Genomic DNA, 20,850 nt, shown 5'->3' with positions numbered 1-20,850 from the left:
CAGAGGAAGGAGGGCAGAACAAATTGAACAACTATCCCAATCAAGCATTGACAATGAATATCTGGGTAAATGGAGACTCTGGGATGGACTGTGTCAGTCAGTGGACCTTGGAAGGATTTCCTCATTCTTGGATTGGCAAAATTGACAGCATTCATAACTACTGAAACCGCTTGAGCAGAACCCTTGAAGCATGGGCCCTTGGGATGATATCAGGTGGCCATTCCCCATCCCCGGGTACTGAGGTGGTTGGGAGGCTGGGTGTGGCTTTTCCCCTTCTCTTCCTCTCTTCCTCCAGATACAGGAGGAAGAAAGGGAAAATTTGGAAACAGTGGTATTACACACTTCCCCCTAATCTTCAGTCTTTCACACCCGAATCAGCTATGCAAACATGATCAAAAATAGAAATAAATCAATAAAAAGAAACCCATCACTGTCTAGTCAGAACAGAGTGCTAAAAGACTGAGAAATCAAAAGAATGAGGCAATTGCAGACGTAATAATATAACATTTTGCACTCCTGTTTGCCTAACAGTCCTAAGTTGAGTGAGCTGCCCTTTTTTGAGCTACTGTTTCACAGCTCTTCTATGGAGACCATTGAACAACTCCAGGTAAAGGCACAAGAGCTATTTAAAAGCTAAGGCCATCATTATTGTAAACATGGAAAGAAGTGAAGATACAAGCATATCAATTGGTTCTGTGCATCTGATGGCTTATCTTTATTTTCCAGGGTGCAAACCCAATCCTTATTTTTTCATATGGGCAAGATCAGAGGGAAAACTGGATGTTGGACTCTTGTTTTTTTTCCACTTATATTGAGAAAAGGAACTGTTGTTGGACTTGGTCCATTTCCCAGCCCTGACAGTTTACTAGCTGAATCCCTCTCCAGTCACCTTAGTAGTATAATGGTTTATATACTTTTTCAGTAGAAAACCTATCTCGATGAGAACACATTATATACATTTACTGAAATACATATTGTACTCTATATATATGCAATTATTGTCAATCATATTGTATTTAAAGGTGTTGAAAGAGAGATGCTAACTCGCCTTGTTTGCTCTTCAGACATTGGATACATATATTGAGTTAACCCACTGTACCCCATACCTATGTGTAATTAAAATAATTTTAAAAGAAAAAGGGTCACAGCTTAATCTAGACAATGAAGAGTATAGGTGGTCCTGCTTTGCAAGGATTAATGAGCGGAAGGCTCTGGGCAGCAACACAGGTGCACCCGAACTATGTATGAGGCAGAATGGCTTCCAACCTGTACCACACTACTGTAGTGTCCATGTAGATCTTGGAAACCAGTGACCTAAATGTTGACATTAGCACTGGCCTGCTTGTATGAGAACTGGGTAGTTTTGTTTGCATGTTAGTGTTGTGTGATGCTTTAGATTCCCCAACATTGCCTTGTGTTTCTTCCTGATGGGACTGCAATGTGAATTCTGTAATTCCTTTGCCTTTTGGTGAACAGGTTGTGGAATTAGATTTGAAGATGGTAGTGCCTTGTTGCAGTGGACCCAAAAGGCCTCAGGACAAAGTTGCTGTGTCTGACATGAAAAAGGACTTTGAGAGCTGCCTTGGTGCCAAGGTAGGAGCTGAAAGAAGAGGTTGAAGCCCCTCCTGGCCGTGACCTGAGCCCAGTTACATAGAACTTGGACTTGTACCCTGTCAGTTAGGAATCATCCTGCAGCCTGGTACTAAGACTGTTTCCTCTACTGTGAAACCTTCTCTGACTATGCCCAGTAGCTATAAATCAGGCATCTTCTTTACAGCACTTGAGCATCTGTGAGCACAACTCATCTTTTAAAACGCATGCACTTTTCACAGGCTTCTGACCACATTGTTCTTGCCTAAGCTTTCAGGCAAATCTCCCTCTTCCTGCATGTCCTACTCTGCCAGTATGTTTGGCTGCCTCTCAGCCCCTCTGCAACATGGCCTTAATCTCAGCAGAAGGTCTTATTTCCTCACTTGAAACTTGATGGTACTAAGTTTAAGATACTTTGATGGTCTCCCATATTCTTTTCTTTTTAAAAATAATTTATTGCAATGATAGATTTACAAAGAGAAGAAAAGACAAAGATCTTCTGTCTGCTGTTTCACTCTGCTAGTGGCTGCAGCAGCCAGAGTTGAGCTGATTTGAAACCAGGAGCCTCTTCTGGGTCTCCCACACGAATGGCAGGGTCCCAAGGCTTTAGGCCGTCCTCGACTGCTTTCCCAGGCCATTAGCAGGGAGCTTGGTGGGAAACTGAGCAGCCGGGAAATGAACCAGTGTCCATATGGGATCCTGGTATTTGTAAGACAAAGATTCAGCAACTAGGCCATTGCACCAGGTCTGGCCTCCAATATTTAACTTACTTTGTTGCAATATTTTTTTAAAGACTTATTTATTTTTACAGGAAAGGCAGATTTACAGAGAGGCGAGACAGAAAGATTGTACATCTGATGGCTCACTCCCCAAATGGCCCTAACAGCCAGAGCTGATCTGATCTGATCTGAAAGAGCTTCTTTCTGGTGTTTTTGTGTGGGTGTAGGGTCCCAAAGCATTGGGTCATCCTCTGCTGCTTTCCCACATCATAAGCTGGGCGCTGGATCAGAAGTAGAGCAGCCAAGACATGAACCACCACCCATATGAGATACCAGCACTTGAAGGTGGAAGTCACAGTTGGTTTTATGGCACAGTAGATTGAGCCACCACTTGATGATACCTGCATCCCTTCCCCAAAGTGCTAGTTGGCCTGCTAATCTGCTTCTCATCCAGCTTCATGTTAATGTTCCTGGAAAGGCAGTGGAAGATGCCTCCACATAGGAGACCAGGATGAAGTTGATGACTTCTGTCTTCAGCTTGCTCCGGCCCTGGATGTTTTGGATATTTAAGAATTGAACCAGCAGATGGAAGAGCTTTTTCTGTCTCTGCTCTCTTTGCGTTACCCTGCCTTTAAAATAGATTATCTTAATTTTAAAAAGGTATTCTCTTCCTTTCTAAGTAAAGACTTTGATTATATATTTTTCTTCTTATAGCAATCTATGTATAAATTTTTCTTCATATATTTGCTTCTATATATGTTATCTCTACATATATACATGCTTTTGTTTTTTGTTTTTATAGCAAGGATTTAAAGGATTTCAGATTGCTCCAGACCGTCACAATGACCAGAAGACGTTTATCTATAATAATAGTGAATTCACCCTTTCTCATGGTTCTGTGGTAATTGCAGCCATTACTAGCTGCACAAACACCAGTAATCCATCTGTGATGTTAGGAGCAGGTAAGTGCCCTTTAGTTTATGGATGTGTGGGTGAACATCTCCCATGACATGACCATGGAACTTGACGGAGTGCAGCATGTTGTCCCCTGAGCCTTGTCTTCTAGATGTAGAGATTTGTTGACCTTGAAATACCTAACTAAAAGTAATGTCCAAACATATGGTAATCTTTCTCTTTAGAATAAACACATTTATCAGAGGAAGCTAAATTCTTGGAAAGCATAGAATCTTGTTTCAACTTAGGGGTGAAAGGAAAAACAAAACAAAAAACAGTTTTTTAGATGTTCTCTGAGACACCTCTGGCTAGTGCAATTTAGTTCTGTCTCAGTGCTTTGGAAAGTGTGACTGAGTCACAGGGCACAGGGTACAGAGGGTGCTAGTTGATAAAACCCAGTGCACCTGCCCTGTTGCGCCATTCTAGCTGAGTAGTTAATATTTACAAGCAGGGTTTCACTAGTACAAGGTCTCCTTTGTATCTAAGTTTCTAATCATCCCCAAGTGTTCTCCTTGTATCTACAGACCAAAAGCCATCAGTAATTCTTTGATTATGGGTCTAAGAAAAACACTTCTCTGCCAAAGAGTTCATCTGTTTCTACCTATACTTTCCTTGTCTGGAGTAAGCTACTTTGAAGATAACTTGCTTGTCCCCAGCTTGTCCCTTTAGGCCCCCACCCCACTCCTCACTTTCTTCTCCACTTCTGTGATACCTCAGAGCACTGTATTGCAGTAACAGTATGTATTTGCCCGAAGGCTCAGGAATCCTTGACCTTCCACTTCAAGAAATGCCTATGGTTTATATTCTCACATCTGGGCTGCCTGTGCATCTCACCAGCTAATATAGTAGATGCTTTCAGGAGGGAACGCTCCAATCACATTTTTTACCCAAATCAAATGTAGTCAAAATGATCATTCCCTCTAAAAAGGCAAGCCTCATTCTATCATATATTCCTGAATGATCTTAACAAAGATGCACATACCTGTTCCTTTCCATAGCTTCCTGTGAGTTTATTGCTTGCCAGTAAATGACACTAGGCTCATGGACTTTTACTTTCTATTCAGAAGCAGGGGTGACACAGGGTGCCTACCTGAAGTCAGTTTTGTTCAGGGGTGACAGAGAAGACACCAATTTCTTCCTTGAAGTATCTCTAGCACCTAGATTGGATGACCATCCAAACTAGATCTGTGTTTACCATTTCACAGGTCTGTTAGCAAAGAAAGCTGTGGAAGCTGGCTTGAATGTGAAGCCTTATGTGAAAACCAGCCTGTCCCCTGGAAGTGGCGTGGTCACCTACTACCTGCGGGAGAGTGGAGTCATGCCTTACTTATCTCAGCTGGGGTGAGGGATGGTGTGATTTACCCTGATGCTGTTGTTTTTTATTCCTCATGGGTATTGCTCTGCCACTTTATATATATAAAAAAAAGAGAGCTTATTTGGTGAGATTTAATTGCCTACCTAGTCTTTTATCAGGAGCCAGGGACATTCTTAAACCCTTACATTCCATCTGAGTGTGGCAGGTTGTTCATCCGACAAGGATTGCCCTCCAAGAGCAGGACAGGCTGAAATCGGGGCTGTGCTCGGTTTGCCAGGCTATTACTTAGATGCAGTACTGAATCCTTGGAGTACTGAATCCTAAATCCTTGATGCACTTGGAGTTGCATCATATGCACTGAAGACCAGCAGAGGCTCTGCAGCTGAGAGGCTACCTTTTAGTGTGAAAATAATTACTTACCATGGCTGAAAACGTTCTGATTCCTTGAGGCAAATTTATTATTTGTTGCTAAATACTGTGTTTCCTTCCATGTGATTCTTCATTTAGGTGACATGTATTTCCATCATGTGCATCCTAAAATTTGAAGTCACTGGAAATATTTGCTTATCTGAGTACAAAAAATAGTAGTGAATGGAGATATTAAATTATGATGCCTTTGATTTCAACTGAAAAATTCATAATCGTGGAATTCAACTTGTTAATATACATTATGAATAACATTTATAAATAATGCTATAGCAAAATGCTCTCAAGAACAAAAGCTTTATAGAAATAGCGCTGCAGAAAACTTACTTTGTGCATCAATGTCTCATTTTGTACTGTGGCCTCCAGGAATTGTTACCTGAAGAAGGCTCACTGAAAGTCACTGTCTCATGCTTCTGCTTTTGGCCCCTAGGTTTGACGTGGTGGGCTATGGCTGCATGACCTGCATTGGCAACAGTGGACCCTTACCTGAGCCTGTGGTAGAAGCCATCACACAGGTAATTACAGCCTGTAGATCATCAGAACTGTCACTTCCTTTCAATATACTACATGAGCCAAATGATGAAAATTTAAAACAAAAAAATTTGTGAAAGCAGAGTGTGAAAAAGTATGCTTTTTGGAGTTGATCTAAAATGACTAGTTGTGTAACCTTGGACCAGTTAATTAAACTGTGCCTCTCTTACTCCAGCTTTAAATTGGACATACCAATAGGTTTGTTTTACATAGTTGTGAGAAATAATGCAATGATGCACCTAAAACACTTGGTTCTCAGTGCCATGTGCAAACATCAATACTGTCTGATTTTGACTACAAAGTATGTTAATCATTTGAAAGTTGGTTCAAGGCCGTGTCTTCATACATATCTAAATTGTATTGCCTTGATTTTTCTGTCCTAAAACTGCTGTAGCTTTGAAAAATGTTATTTCACTTGCCTTTGTGTTAGTATGATAATCTCTACAAATTCTTGTTGGTGCTTTTAACTGTCAGTTTTAGTCCTTCCCACCTGTTCTTAGGTCTCAGGCCGCCACCACCAGGATGTTGCCTTCCAAACTACTTAGTATTTTCTCATGAACAGAAATGATTCCCATGACTCTGCTGCTTTTGGCACAGAGTGCTTCCCACAGTGTCACTTGAGGCTCTTCCTCCTCACCTGCATTAAGGAGACAGGCAGGTGAAAGGGTTGCTGAAAGTGCTACACCTGAGCAATTGTACATGGTCTAAGATAAGCCTAGGTAATCTATTTGTGATCTGATTTTTCTCTTGCCTTACACAGGGAGACCTTGTAGCTGTCGGAGTACTCTCTGGGAACAGGAATTTTGAAGGCCGAGTCCACCCCAACACCAGGGCCAACTATTTGGCTTCTCCTCCTTTAGTCATAGCATATGCAATTGCTGGGACCATAAGGATTGACTTCGCGAAAGAGCCATTGGGTAAGATTCTGTGTGGCTACTGTTTTTGTTTTTTTTTTTTTTCCAGTGAACTTGAAAATAAAACTGAAAGTTACTGCTTTCCTTGAATAGCAGCTGCAGCTGGAACCTCGGGAAGTAAGGCCCAGAGGAGACTCTCCCCCTTGTTCCCCAGTACACAGCTAAGATATGCTGGGAATAGTTAACTCCACAGCCTGCTTCAGGATAGTGTGGCAGAAAAGGAAGAAGTGCCCAGAGTCTCAGAGCTCGTGCTCTTCAGCGTCATTGCTCCCACCTTTTCAGGTCCCACTGTTGTTAGTAGGCACTGTGAATACATGCCCAGCAGCAGCTGTTCCATGTGTTCCAGTGTCTCAGAACTCAGAGATGCTGCTTTGTCTTCCCCATTTGTGGAGTCTGTATTTGCAAATTTACTACTTCATGAAAAAGGACTTTTAACCCCCAAATCAATGCTCATGAGGCTTTCCTGGTCATTTTTAGATATACACAGAGGGGCAAAAACTTCTGTCACTGCATTTGGCTCCAAGCCAACGTCAAAGAGGGTGATTCTTAGGCTATAACTAAGCAACCATTTCATGGTCTGTTTTCTGTCATGTTTTTTGTTGTTGTTGGTTTGGGGTTTTTTTTGCGTTTTTGTGCTCTTTATGGGGATTTTGCCATTTCATCTGGCCCAGTACCTGATACCGAGGTGCCACCCAGTGTCCCTAAGTACAACCTTGGGGATGCCCTGTGTTCAGGCATGAGTTGAACTGCTGTTGTCAGCAGTACACAGGTATTTCATGGTGTCCTTGGGAATGAGTGCCAGTAATCACCTCAGAGATCAAAGCTGCAGCAACATAAGTGATTGCATAAAATGGTGTCATATTTGCACATAACCTATGCAGTCCTTACCTGCTTATTATTGTTTTATAAACTTTTGTTTGAAAAACATAGTGACAGTGAGCAAACCAAATAGAGTGCCCGTTTGCTGATTGAGTTACCAAATGCTCACAACAGCCAGAACTAGGTAGGCCCAAGTCTGGGCACCAGGACCTCAGTGGGTGGCAGGAGCCCAGTAACTTGAGCCATTTTTGCTGCTTTAGGTGTGCAGATAGCTGGAAACTGAAAAGCCAGGTATCAAGTCCAGGTCCTCTGATAATATGTGGAGGCATCTTAACTGACCTTTTAACCATCCGGCTAACATTGGTCTCCTCCTGTGCTTTACGTCCTCTCTAGACTTCACGCAGTACCTCATGTACATGCTGTGTATGTAGTTGTCATATTGCTTAGGTAATAATCACAAGGAATAGAAGGTCTGTGTGTGTTCAGTACAGACAGTGCTAATTTTTAGTGGATATTTTCCACTGAATTAGTTGAATCCATGCATGTAGAACACACAGATGCAGATGACCAACAAGGTGTCTTTAGACAAAAGCACACATAAAGTTGTGTATGCATTGGTTGACAAAAACAGGAAGCTTGCCAGCACCCACTCCGCATGTGCCTGGGAGACTTTCACAGATTCTAAAATATGTCCATGAAAAACGAGACTGCACCTTAGGTAACAGTGAAGCCAGAGAATCAGTAAAGTCTTTCTCACTAGCATAAATGTTTTCCCCAGGGACAAATACAAAAGGGCAGCAGATATTTCTGAAAGATATCTGGCCAACTCGAGAGGAGATCCAGGCAGTGGAGCGGCAGTACGTCATCCCTGGGATGTTCACGGAAGTCTATCAGAAAATAGAGGTGAGGCCCAGACCCAGGGGCTTTTAGGGCTGTAAACTGTGGGAAAGAGCCTGTATTTCTTCAGGTAACTAGGGCAGTGAAACCCCACACTCCCCAGTGTTCCACGTTTGGACAAGAGTGACAGCCTTAGGGAAAAAGGTTCAAGTTCTGCTCTCCAGCGTTCTACCTGTTTCTCCGACACCCTGGAGTGTGCAGGTTCCCTGTGAGGAGGACCTTTATGGATCATTATACCTCACAGGGCTGGAGTCAGTTGGCTGAATTCACTGGACGCTTTAAAAAAATTAAGCCATTCCATAAGAGGTCTGTGTGTATGTGCATTTTACAAATGGAAAAAAAATGTTTGGGACACTTGGATGTTACTCCTTTTCTGGCTTTTTGGTCTGGGCGTGCATTCAAGCCAACTGCATAGCAGTTGTCATTTCCTTTATCTAATGTCCATGTGACCTGCAGGACCACTTCTTAGAATATTCAGAAAATATTCCCTCTTGGATTATTATGTGTGTTTTTGATATGTATGTAAGTACTCCTATCTATTGCTGTACAACAAATTGTTCTGAAACTGAAGTTTCTCTGAAATTCAGTGGAAACAATTGGTTTCTATGGGTCAGGAATCCAGACACAACTCCATTGGACGCCTCTGCCTTCAAGAAGATCCAGTCAAGGTGTCGCCTGGGCCTATGACCTCTGGTGGAGGGGACCCTCAGGCTCTCTCATGCCATTGTTGGGCTGAGGTTCTTTCTTGCTGCCTGTTAGCTAGAGACCTTGCTCTGTTGCTTGGGTCTCCTTCCAGCTCGCAGCCTGGTAACTTGCTTCCATCATCACAGCCAGCAAGAGGGCAAGGGAGGGAAACTCAGACATCTTATTCTGGAATTGAGTTATTAGGTCCTGTCCACCCTCAGGGACCTCCTGAGGGTGTGAATCCACAGAGGGAGATCTTTCCTGCCCTTCTTGAGGCTGCCCTATATAGAGCGTGTGCATTTTTAATTTGTTAACTGGACATTGTGATACAAAAGCTCTTTTGTTTTGACTACTTAGAATGAAAAATGGTTGGCCTGAAAGTTTTATGTTTGCAAATTTGAATTTTTCTTTTATTTTTTAAAGACTGTGAATGCAAGCTGGAATGCCTTAGCAGCCCCGTCAGATAAGCTTTATCTCTGGAATCCTAAATCCACATACATTAAGTCACCACCATTCTTTGAAAACCTGGTATGTTGTTTTTACTTTATGTCATAAAGTTCTTGTAAAGGTTTCTTTCCTCTTAAAATCTGTACTTTGTTACTCCATTCCCCTTGACTACCTATTGTGTTAAAACCTTTGCAAACCCAAGCAGATGCTGCTGGGGCATTTGGGTATAGTGAGCATACAGTTGCTGTGTCACACATCCTATATGGTTGTGCACAGATCTTGGCAATCAGCTGTCCCATATAGATAGGCTCAGATGAGTCTGAGGGACTCCCAGGAAACACCTCACCCTACAAAAATGAGGACCATGTTTTTGTTTTGTTTCATTTTACTTTTATCATTATTATCATTTTATGATGCAGTTCCATAGGCCCTAGGATTTCGCTTATCCCCTCCCCAATTCTTTCTCCCCTCACTGAGTTCCCCTATATCATTACTATAGTATAATTCTTCATACACAGTCATATACCCATCATTGCAGGCATGGACAATGGCAGCTAATCCATCATCTTATTGTCAAGACACAGTAAACAGTTTCTTTGGGAGTCCATCTTTGATCTGGAAATAGAAATGCATACTGCATTGTATCCTCACACCTAGATATAGTCTCCATTACACAGTTACTGTACATCCCCTTAAATGAAAAACCATAATACAAAATTAACAGGAAGAAAAATAGAAGCTTACAATGCCATGAGGTTAAATAAGATGCTACTGGATATGATGGTCTCCATTATTCTCCTGGAATGTGCCCTGTCTACTTCACACTCTGTTTAAACGTGTCCTTACCCTATTCTGCCATCTTGATTATCCTGAGGGCCATCTTGCCCAACACCAAAAGTCAAGAAGCAACCCATGTGGGCCACTGTCAGGGACACGAGGAGCAGAAAAGGAAAGGGAGTAGAAGTCAGGATTTCAGTGGTCCTTAGCATTGCAGGAGTTGTGTGCAAGCAAGGAAAGCACATGCCATTTGCAGTTGTATTCCAGGCACATTCAGTGATATTACCAGTCCTTCTCGTCAAGGTGGACATGTGAACACTTTGAGTCCATTCCCTTCACCTTTATAAGCATTCTTGATAAATGTGGAAAACCAGAATTTTCCACGCACTGATGATGTGCAAATGCGATGTCCTTTGGGTCCGTGGATCACTGCTGTTGGGAATCCCCTGGTGTCTGGGTTAGGAAAACCCTGGTAGCCTTTGACTTCTTGTGTCCTTTGCTAGACTTTGGATCTGCAGCCCCCTAAATCTATAGTGGATGCCTATGTGCTCTTGAATTTGGGAGATTCAGTAACAACGGATCATATCTCTCCAGCTGGAAATATTGCAAGAAACAGTCCTGCTGCTCGCTACTTAACCAACCGAGGGTAAGTAGAAATAGTATGAGACAGGAAATATTAAGGCAAAAATGGAGTGAATGAGGCTAGTATTTCACATTTCACGTAATCTCTTTGGAGTCAGGCTCTAGCCTTTCACTGACCCCTGGAGCTTGTGTTTTCTCTTAACTGCTCAGGTACTTCCGAGGGAGAATCCTTTGGTGTGTGCTTCCCAGGAGGGCAAGGGGAGAGGAACCTTCTTTTGGAAAGTATGTGCATTGGGCTCCTTGTGTCCCTGCCCCCCAGTTTGGCTGGTCGTTAAAAAAAATCTAGCCAGGCTCTGCATCATGGCCCATGGCAGAGCCTGGTTGTGCCGGAAGCACAGGGCAGAGATGTGACCTCAGAAGCACTGCTCAGTTGTGACTGAGGGGCAGATGTTGACAGAGAACTACCTCGGTTTTGCAGCTATCACCCATTTTTCAGTCTTCCCAGCCATATTCTGACATCGTAGGTATTATTCTACTGGTGCCAACTGCTCTCTAATTTACCAATATTAATCAAGGGCAGTGGTTTCCAAATCTGAGTTTCTGTGAGAATCCTCTGCGGAAATAATTCCTGATTCCTGTTCCCTCTCCTAATTCAGCCCTTTGAGGGCTGGATCCAGGAGCACATTTGAGAAACAGAACCCAAACACCTTTCTTTTGTTGATGTTTCTTGACCTCTTTGGAAGCGTGAACACTTTGGAAAGTGGAAAGAAAGCAAATACACATACCCACAATATTTTGGGTACGGTTCCAGGGGTTCCTATACATGCTCACCTACTTTATTCATAAACTCGGGCTTCAAATGAGCTGTGGCCATTAAATAACAACAATAATATAAACATCCTTCCTCTCCTATTTTAATAAACAGGCCAATGAACTGGTCACTGTTAACTGTGAGATGTCATTCCTGATGTCACTAAATCTTTTGTTGGAGCCCACAGACAACTTTTTCCTCTGGTTTGGAAACCAAAAGCACAACTGTTTTGACTCTTTCTCTCTGCTTTGATTTTCTGTGGTGCGAAAGTGGCAAATTATGTTGCTAGTTGTGCTGGTTTTTGCATTGAGCTCCTTTCTGACTACTCAGGGACAAACTTGAACCTACTTTGGGTTAGTGTATGAAAGAAATTCTGGGTTTACTCCTATTATTGTTTCTTCTGTCTGGGTAGCTTTCCATGATTATTCTCTGTTTTCATTTTCTTATTTTTAATCAGCTTTTTTTTAACGTTTAAACAGGCATTATAGACTACCCCTACTGTACAACTGAAGTAAACTAGGTATTCCTTTTTAAGTTCCTTCTGATGTTTCCTGTTTTGAAAAGTTCGAGGCTGACTCTAGGGATATGTTTATTTCCACCTTTGACTTCTGTCTTTCTCCAGCCCAGTTCTCGCTCTGCTACCAGATGTAGCTTAGGGCGCAGCTTTTCTGCCTTAGAAAACAGTGCTTAATAGAGTGAGATAAATAGTTAAATGGATGGATTTTTATTTTCTTGGTATAAGTTACTTTAATCTTTGCTCTAGAACAACTTTTCTCCTGCTTATTTTATTTTTAGCCTAACTCCGCGAGAATTCAATTCCTACGGCTCCCGTCGGGGAAATGATGCCATTATGGCACGGGGAACATTTGCCAACATCCGCTTACTGAACAAATTTTTGAGCAAGCAAGCACCACAGACTATACACCTGCCTTCCGGGGAAACGGTGAGTGCTCTTCAGCTTCCTTCAGCAAGCAGTGCTTACCAGACCTAGAGATTGGGATTTGTGCAGAGATTTTGTCCTACTTGCAGGTGCACGTTTATGTGGGGTTTATTATCACTGGTGAAGAGTAAACATCTCCTTGCATAGAAATTATGTACCCATCATTTAACTAAGTATCATTTCTTGGGAGCTGATCCTAAAAAGTCTTTTGCAATTTCATCAGTTCCAAGTATTTAAATGCGAAACACCCCATTCAATCCAAGTGCATTTATCAAGAAACACTATTGTGTTACTTTATTAATATTTACTGTTATTCACTACACATTAGGAAAAGCAGAACTGTGTAAGAGGCCCTTATGGGCCTGCTAAAGACCTAAAGAAGCCATTTGGAGTTGGTGTGTTTCTGCCTGACTGTTGAGATAAAGAGGTGGGGAAAGCCCGTGGTTTGAGTCAGGCAAGTCTGGTTTCAAGTCCCAAATCCACCTCCTACCTCAGGTAGTGACTTCCTGACTTCCCTCTCAGAGCTTTATTTTGCTTACTAATAAAGTAGGAACATATGCCTCTCTTACAGGGTTATGAGAAAATGAAACAAAATGATGTGTAAGCCTCACTTAATGTGTGCTCACATGGGGAGTCCTTAGCATTACTTCTCTTCCCAAAGAATGCACTAAAAACTGGGTAACCTCTTGAGCAGTAATCTTGCCACCTTTCTCTAAAGTGTCTGTGCAGCTTGGCACATTCTAGCTACCATTCTAAACTGCAAACTTACAAAGGACTGTACTATTGTAGCAACGTGGGGAAAACCAGCCGGTGGGGGGGGGGGGATCCCAGTGTCTACAAAATTGTACCATAAAATTTGAAATTTCAAAATAAAAACTTAACAAAAAAACTGCATAAACTGATTTAATTTTAATTTTTAGTAAGGGTAGGCACTGTAATTGCTTTAAGTTGAAGTATGAAGTATAGAGAGGTCATATAACCACCCGCTAAGATCACATAGTGGACAAGTAGAAATTAAAACCCGAGCAGTTTAGCTCTGACGTCACTGTTCATTACCACACCTGCTGCCTCATCCACAGCTAATTAATTGGTTAAATTTTTTTTAAGATTTATTTTATTTTTATTAGAAAGGCAGATATATACAGAAAGGAGAGACAGAGAGGAAGATCTTCCGTCCGATGATTCACTTCCCAAGTGGCTGCAACGGCTGGAGCTGAGCCAGCCCAAAGCCAGGAACCTCTTCCGGGTCTCCCATGCGGGTGCAGGGTCCCAAAGCTTTGGGCCGTCCTCGACTGCTTTCCCGGGCCACAGGCAGGGAGCTGGATGGGGAAGTGGGGTCACTGGGATTAGAACTGGCAACCATATGGGATCCCGGCACGTGCAAGGTGAGGACCTTAACCACTAAGCCATCATGCCAGGCCTGAATTGGTTAAATTTTTGCAAAGCACACTTTCTGTGTAAATGTTCTTGCTCAGTGAATAGTGGGGATAATAAACCATTCTATGAAAAAATAGCTGTTGGGCCCAGTGCTATAGCATAGCAGTTAAAGTCCTTGCCTTGAACACATGGGAATCACATATGGCCACCAGTTCTAATCCCAGCGGGCCCGCTTCCCATCCAGCTCCCTGCTTGTGGCCTGGGAAAGCAGTTGAGGACGACCCAAAGCTTTGGAACCCTGCACCTATGTGGGAGACCCCAAAGAAGCTCTTGGCTCCAGGCTTCAGATGAGCCCATCTCCAGCCATTGTGGCCACTTGAGGAGTGAATCATGGGATGGAAGATCTTCCCCTCTGTCTTTCCTCCTCTCTGTATATCTGCCTTTCGAATAAATAAATAAATAAATAAATAGCTGTTGATAGAGGGGCAGATGTGCTTGCAGACACTAAGGAGAAGGGAACTGAGCAATTAACTGACAGCTGTGGATCGGTGATTTTTAACAAGCCCTGCCGCAACTTTGAGCTTCTAGTCAGATGTCAAGAGTGTGTGGAGAGGGAGAAATGAGCAGACATTTGGACCACAAGCTGAACCAGACATAACTAGACCAAGAGGGGAAGGGAAAGAAGACAAGCAATACAAAAGGTGGAAGAAAACTTTGTGTCCAACGAGATGATTTTCATAAGACTTAACTTTCTGTTACAATAATGGAACAGTCGAGACAGCAGAGAGCTCTTTAAATTAAAAAAAGAAAAATTGAAGCCCCATCCAAAGAAGTGAGTAATTGAGAGAAAATTCTAGAGTACAGAACAAATTAGAAAAATAGAAGGAAGATTCGAGAAAAGAGTACAAGAAAATTAAGGACTAAATGCAGGAGGTCCAACATGTGACTTAATAGAGTTGTTAAAAAGGCAACAGACAAAAATGGAAAAAGGGAATTTGTCCAAGAAAAACAAAGGAAAAATTACTCAGCTGAAGGATATGAGATTCCAGATTGATAAGAGTCACTAAATGCCTAACAAGATAATTTACCATAACCCTTTCCAATTTGCAGGGCAGTGAAATTAAGAACAACAAAAACAAGGAAAAGATTGAGAAATTTCCAGAGTTGAAAAAACAACTTACAGAACAATAGGTTATCAGAAGCATTCCCAGACAGCTTGAAAACATCACTGAAAACTCAGATGGAGGAAAATGATTTTTATCCTAAAATTCTGTGCTTGTTACGTGAAAGTAATGACACATTCTGATATTCAACAGCTTAAAAAATAGCTGTAAACCTTTCTCTCCCAGGAAGTACCTTGGCAAGTGTGTTCCACCACAATAAATAAGCAAAAAGCGGAAGCTGTGGGGTCCAGGAATAAGAAATGAAGGACTCTGCCAGGACACTGCCTATTTCAGGAATGAACCGCTCCTGGGGAGCTAATGTGGAACTGGACCAACAGAACAAGGAGTGGGAGAATGAAGATGGCAGAATAGGTTAAGGACATGTATAAATGGACAGAGAAACATTTAATCAGGATGAAGCAGAGAGGTCACATTCCAGGAAATAGGAGAGGACAGAACAACAGCCCAGGAGCCTGTGGGACTGTATCATAAAATGATAATAATAATAATAATAAATTTTTAAAAATTAAAAAGAATTAGGAGTGACATAGTAGTGAGATTTAAGTGATATATACCTGGTTGAAAAGACCTGTATTTTTTGACAGAGTATTTAGAAATTACACATAGGTAGGATTATAAACATCCAAAAAAGTGAAAAATCAGTAATTCTAATAAATATTTTAAAAATCGTCAAGAGAAAGAAATCATAGCATATTACATGGCTCAGTGATAAAATAGTATTTACAGAATCATAGTGATTTCAAATCCCAATCCTTGTCTTAGCTGGGTGATACCAATATGGGAGGGATGAGGGAGCTGGGGGTTGTGAAAGGAATTAAGTCCTCACCAAATAGAAAATTGACAGCAAAAATTGAGAAGGTTTAGCAGCCTTAATGTAATACCTAAATATATAAAGGCATGATCCAAAAAAGAATGCCTGTTCTTCTGTTGTGTTCTTAGAGATGAGGGCTTGCACAGGTAATGGCTTCCTGAGCCAACCGTTTAGTGGCCTTGGCATGGCTCATACGGTAGATAAGACAGGAAATGGGAATTCTAGACCTTCTAGACCTCCTAGACCTTCTGATCTTGGACCTGTCTTGCCATGCACCTTTGTTCTGATTGTGAAAGCATACTTGAAAATACCTCCCCCACTCCTACTGACCCCATCACAGGATTCTTCATGTGTAAAGCTAGCAGTGTCTGAACATATCAGGGAGATAGTTTCTTAGCTTTGAAAGAATAGAGACTTGCTTAATTGAACAGAAAATGAATCTTAATGTTTTTATAAATTCTGTCCAAATGAGGACATATAGAATGTACCAAGGTTAAGTAACACCCTATAAAATTAACCATAGGCTTTATTAGCTCACCAAAATAGTAATTCATGGAAAGTCTACTACAGAATTTGCTTTCTTGAGTGCCATTCACTTTAAACACACTGTTTTTTAAGGGATTTTGTTTCCTGGCTTGCTAAAAAGGAAGAATTGTGAATTTTTTTTTTTCTTAAGAAGCAGACAGAACTCCCACCTGCTGGTTTACTCTCCAAATGTCTGCACAGGTGAGATGAGGCCAGGGCCAGGATGCAAGGCAGAGCTCTGATATGGGTGGCAGGAACTGCTGTCTCCCGTGGTGTGCATCAGCAAGAAGCTGGGATCTTGCCCAGATGTGGATTGCAAGCATCTTAAGTGCTAAACTCTTGCTCCTGAATAAATGTTTCATCACTCAATCATTGTAAGTGTTAGCTGAGCAGAAATTCCAGGATCCTGTGAAAAACAAATCTATTTGTGCAAGGTGTTAAAATATTAACCAGGAGTAGATGTTTGGCATTTGGGTTAAGAAGCTGCTTGGCACCTGGTACAGTGGCTCAATTGGCTAATCCTTCCCTTGGAAGTTCCAGGATCCCCTATGGGCTTTAGCTCCTGTCCCGACTGCTTCAATTCCCATCTGGCTCCCTGCTTATGGCTGGGAAAGCAATAGAGGACAGCCCAAAGCCTTGGGACCCTGACCCACCTGGGAGATCCAGAAGAAACTCCTGGCTCTATCCATTGCAGCCACTTTGGGAATGAACTAGCAGTTGGAAGACCTTTTTCTCTGTCTCTTCCTTTCTCCGTAAATCTGCCTTTCCAATAAAAAAAGTAATCTTTAAAAAAAACAGTGCCTGTCTCCAGCAAAATCAGTAGACTGGTCTGTAATACAAACCTTATAATTTTTTTCAAAAAAAAAAAAACACCACTTGTGATGTCCATATTCCATATTAGAGTGCCTGGTTCAAGTCCCAGCCCAGCCTGAATCTAGCTTTTTGCTAATACACATCCTGGGTGGCCACAGTTAGCTCACTGCCACCCAGGTGGGAGACACAGATTGCATTCCCAATTCCTGGCTTCATCTTGGCCCTGTTGCAGGCATGTACGGAGTGAACCAGCAAGTGGAAGGATTTCTCTGTCTCTTTACTTTCCAAATAAATAATAAGTACTTTTTAAAAAAATTACTTAGTCCTCTCTTGTCTTTCTGATTTGTGCTTCCATCCATGGTCTACTGTCTCTACCCTTGGCTTGTGTGTAGAAGGATGACTAATAAGTTTGCATTCCACATCATGTCAAAATGAGACCTTTGTGTTTTGTTATCCTGCACAGCTGAATCTCTGATAGTTAGTCAAAACACAGGTGTAGGTAGGGCAGGGTTTTATGGGTTTTTAAAGAAAAACCCAGAAAAAGAGAAAAATAGGATCTAGTTTCCTTTTTTTCCCTAGATGTGTAGGGTTTGACTGCTTTCCCAAAACTCTCTTAAAGCATCTCAATTTAAAAAAACAAAAAACCCAGAGATTTCATTTAGTAAAAGTAAACAGATCAGGGAAACAGGAGATGTGTTGACTTTTCCATCAGCTGTGCAGTGACCTGATTCTCGGCAGAGCCCTCAGCCGTGTCCACACTCTGCTTCCCTGGCATCTCTAACGCCTGCCTTTTCTCTTCCTCAGCTTGATGTTTTTGATGCTGCTGAGCGGTACCAGCAGGCAGGCCTTCCCCTGATCGTTCTGGCTGGCAAGGAGTACGGCTCAGGCAGCTCCCGAGATTGGGCAGCCAAGGGTCCTTTCCTGCTGGTGAGTATGAAGCAGAGAGAACCCAGTGGGCAGCTGCCCTCTGAATTGGGAGGGAAACTGGATGGATGCCTGGGAATGGCTCCTAGAAGGTGTCGTGGCAGGAGCTCAGGTACTAGGACCATCACAGCTACCTCCCAGGTCTGCATTATCAGGGTGGAGATCTTGATCCTGCATTGGTCAGACCCACCCTGGCTTTTGCAGACACTTGGGGGTGAACCAGTAGATGAAGATCTTTCTCTGTATCTCTGCCTTTCAAATAAGAACAGACTATTATATATAACTAGAGAACACAATTTTATATAAAAGATCAGTGAGTACATAAAACAGGTTTAGATATGACCATATTCTTGACCTAGGAAGTCTTCTGTAAAGTATCTGTGAAATCTAAAGACAAAGTTGGAACCGTGTCCTGGCCGCTTACTCTGTGTGCTCACTAGGGAATCAAAGCTGTCCTGGCCGAGAGTTACGAGCGCATTCACCGCAGTAACCTGGTGGGAATGGGGGTGATCCCCCTGGAGTACCTCCCGGGTGAGAACGCAGACTCTCTGGGACTCACAGGGCAGGAGCGATATACCATCATCATTCCAGAAAACCTCAAACCACGAATGAATGTCCAAGTCAAGGTAAGTTGGAGCTTCTCCATGCTGGGCCCCACTAAAAGAGGCCCTGTTTAATTAGTTCTTTGGGAGAAGCTATTGGGCAGAAGAAAATCACTCAGTGGGAAAGCATTAACCTCAGCAGTTCTCCCAGCACCTTTCCTACTTGCCTTCACAACATGGAGACTGCCTGCCAATTCATGACTTATTTGTGCATGAATTCCTTCTTGTCACCAGGATCAGCTAGTGTCATCCCACCCCTAGAATATGGAATGGAAACTCAGAGTAGGACATTTTCACAATACCTAAGAAAACAGCTTTTCTCTATCATTATTAAAATGTAAAGAATAGATATACTCACACATTGCCTGAGCCTCAACCTAGACCTCAAACTTTTATTTCCTGAGGTCCCTTGGCAAAGTGAGGTGGCATCACATGATGTGCCACCCAAGTTGAAGCCAGCATTGAGGTCTGAGGGTGAGCAGATAGGCCAGCCACCTAAGGCAACCCTGGTGAGACACTTCTGTGCACAGGGAGGCTCCCCAAGAGGGTTTCGAAAAGACTACCCCAGGCAGCTCATTCTAGCTCTCAGGTGCGCCACGTCTCTGTCATTTACATGCTGTGATGCCTCTCAGATTTGAGTGCATAGAGGGTTTTGGCTGGGGTTCTTGCCAAAATGCAAATTCTCATCTTCCTGGTCTGAGCCAGGACCCGAGCCCTCACCTGTCCTCATGTGGGGCTCATGTATGCGGGCTGTCTGGGGTCTCGCCTGCTCCCTAGCCACTTTCCTCTCTTTTGTCATTACAGTTGGACACCGGGAAGACCTTCCAGGCTGTCATGCGGTTTGACACTGATGTGGAGCTCACTTACTTCCACAATGGCGGCATCCTCAATTACATGATCCGCAAGATGGCCAAGTAGGCTCTGGTTTCTTAGGAAAGTCGAACCTGGTGCTGCTCCCAGGCCAGCCGCTCATCAGCACAATTCTGATGGAGACACGTTGCCACGCCCTCACAGAGAGCTGTGCCTCACAGTGAGTGAGCACAGGGTTGTAGTGCCTTTCCTGGAGGCAGAAAACCAAAAGTTTTTACATTCTCTATTGTCCCTCTTTTTGTCCTTTTCTAGATTTTAAAAGCTGGAACTGTGGGAATTCTAGTAGTGCCAGAAAGAGAACTGAGTTCCTTTTTAAAGTTACTGATCAAAGGAGGCTGATTTTTTTCATTCTTACCTGTTAATCTTGAGTTGAACACTAACAAGTATTCTCCCATACAGTGGGTGTGTGCCACTCATGTTATTCCTGTTGTTCCTCTGCTCAGAACCTTTCCCTGGAGGCCCCCTTTCCCTGTTGCTATACCAGTGTTAACTGACCTTGGCAGATAAGAACTTTGCAGACATCAAGTGGGGGTGATTATGATTCCCCTCTTTCCTTCAGAATCAGTGATACAAATGCCTCATGGATTAAGTCACATATTGAAATTTCTTTGATATGTACCTTTGGTCAACTTCAATTAAAAAAATGAAATTCTCTTACTGTTCTCAAAATTTTTAAGCTTGAAGAAGTTTGTTTGAAAATGGTTTGGGCAACATGGAACATTGATAATTTGAATAAGATTAAATATTTTCACAAAAAATTGTTGGCTTTGGAATTGAGTTTTGCTCTGTGTGTGAATTTAGGTGGGGGATTTTTCAGAGTAGAACACATTACCCTGAAGCATGAATGCCCCTCATGTTTCCTGTTTCGATGCCTGCATTAGACTGTTGGAAGTGTAGTGTGGAGGGCCAAGATCTTACTGGCATTGTTTGGGAGCTGAAAAGGAGGAACAGGATTAGGCCAATAATGGTAGCAAGGTTGTGAGTATGGTAAGCAAATCGCAGTGTCTTTGTGCTTTGGAATTGATCTACTTTTAGCCATCACATTTTGGGGCATGTCCTAATTTGCTCAGACTGTCATAGCAAAATGTCACCATCTGAGTGGCTTCAAACAACAGAAATTTATCTTATGGTTCTGGAGGCTGGAGGCCCAAGATCAAGGTCTGACTGCATTGAGTTCTGGTAAGTTCCATCTTCCAGGCTTCACTGTGTCTTCACGTGCCTTTGCTTGGTGCATGCACTGGGAGAGGGACAGCATGGGCTCACTGGGGTCTCTTACAAGACCAAAAACCGTGTAAGGTCAGATCAGGGGACAACTTAAAGGGGGCTAATTACTGCTTC

The 20,850-nt window shown here is 42.6% G+C and overlaps 1 protein-coding gene across 1 annotated transcript in view; it reads left to right on the top strand.

Annotated features, from left to right (window-relative positions):
* Positions 1–19,736, top strand: part of ACO1 (aconitase 1) — a 55,893-nt gene extending 36,157 nt beyond the window's left edge. The window contains exons 10-21 of the mRNA XM_040963817.1: positions 1,477–1,593; positions 3,112–3,271; positions 4,469–4,604; positions 5,435–5,519; positions 6,296–6,452; positions 8,047–8,171; positions 9,273–9,377; positions 10,577–10,719; positions 12,262–12,409; positions 17,921–18,043; positions 18,481–18,666; positions 19,447–19,736. Coding sequence (XP_040819751.1) covers positions 1,477–1,593; positions 3,112–3,271; positions 4,469–4,604; positions 5,435–5,519; positions 6,296–6,452; positions 8,047–8,171; positions 9,273–9,377; positions 10,577–10,719; positions 12,262–12,409; positions 17,921–18,043; positions 18,481–18,666; positions 19,447–19,560 — 1,599 coding nt within the window. The 3' untranslated portion in view covers positions 19,561–19,736. The remainder of the gene's footprint in view (positions 1–1,476; positions 1,594–3,111; positions 3,272–4,468; positions 4,605–5,434; positions 5,520–6,295; positions 6,453–8,046; positions 8,172–9,272; positions 9,378–10,576; positions 10,720–12,261; positions 12,410–17,920; positions 18,044–18,480; positions 18,667–19,446) is intronic.
* Positions 19,737–20,850: the final 1,114 nt, after the last annotated feature.

This window comes from Ochotona curzoniae, unplaced genomic scaffold (assembly GCF_017591425.1).
Source record: "Ochotona curzoniae isolate NIBS_2020 unplaced genomic scaffold, NIBS_Ocur_1.0 scaffold_3208, whole genome shotgun sequence".
In the NCBI taxonomy this organism is placed as follows: domain Eukaryota; kingdom Metazoa; phylum Chordata; class Mammalia; order Lagomorpha; family Ochotonidae; genus Ochotona; species Ochotona curzoniae.
The sequence above is the reverse complement of the archived record's forward strand: the minus strand, read 5'-3'. Positions and strand labels throughout refer to the sequence as shown.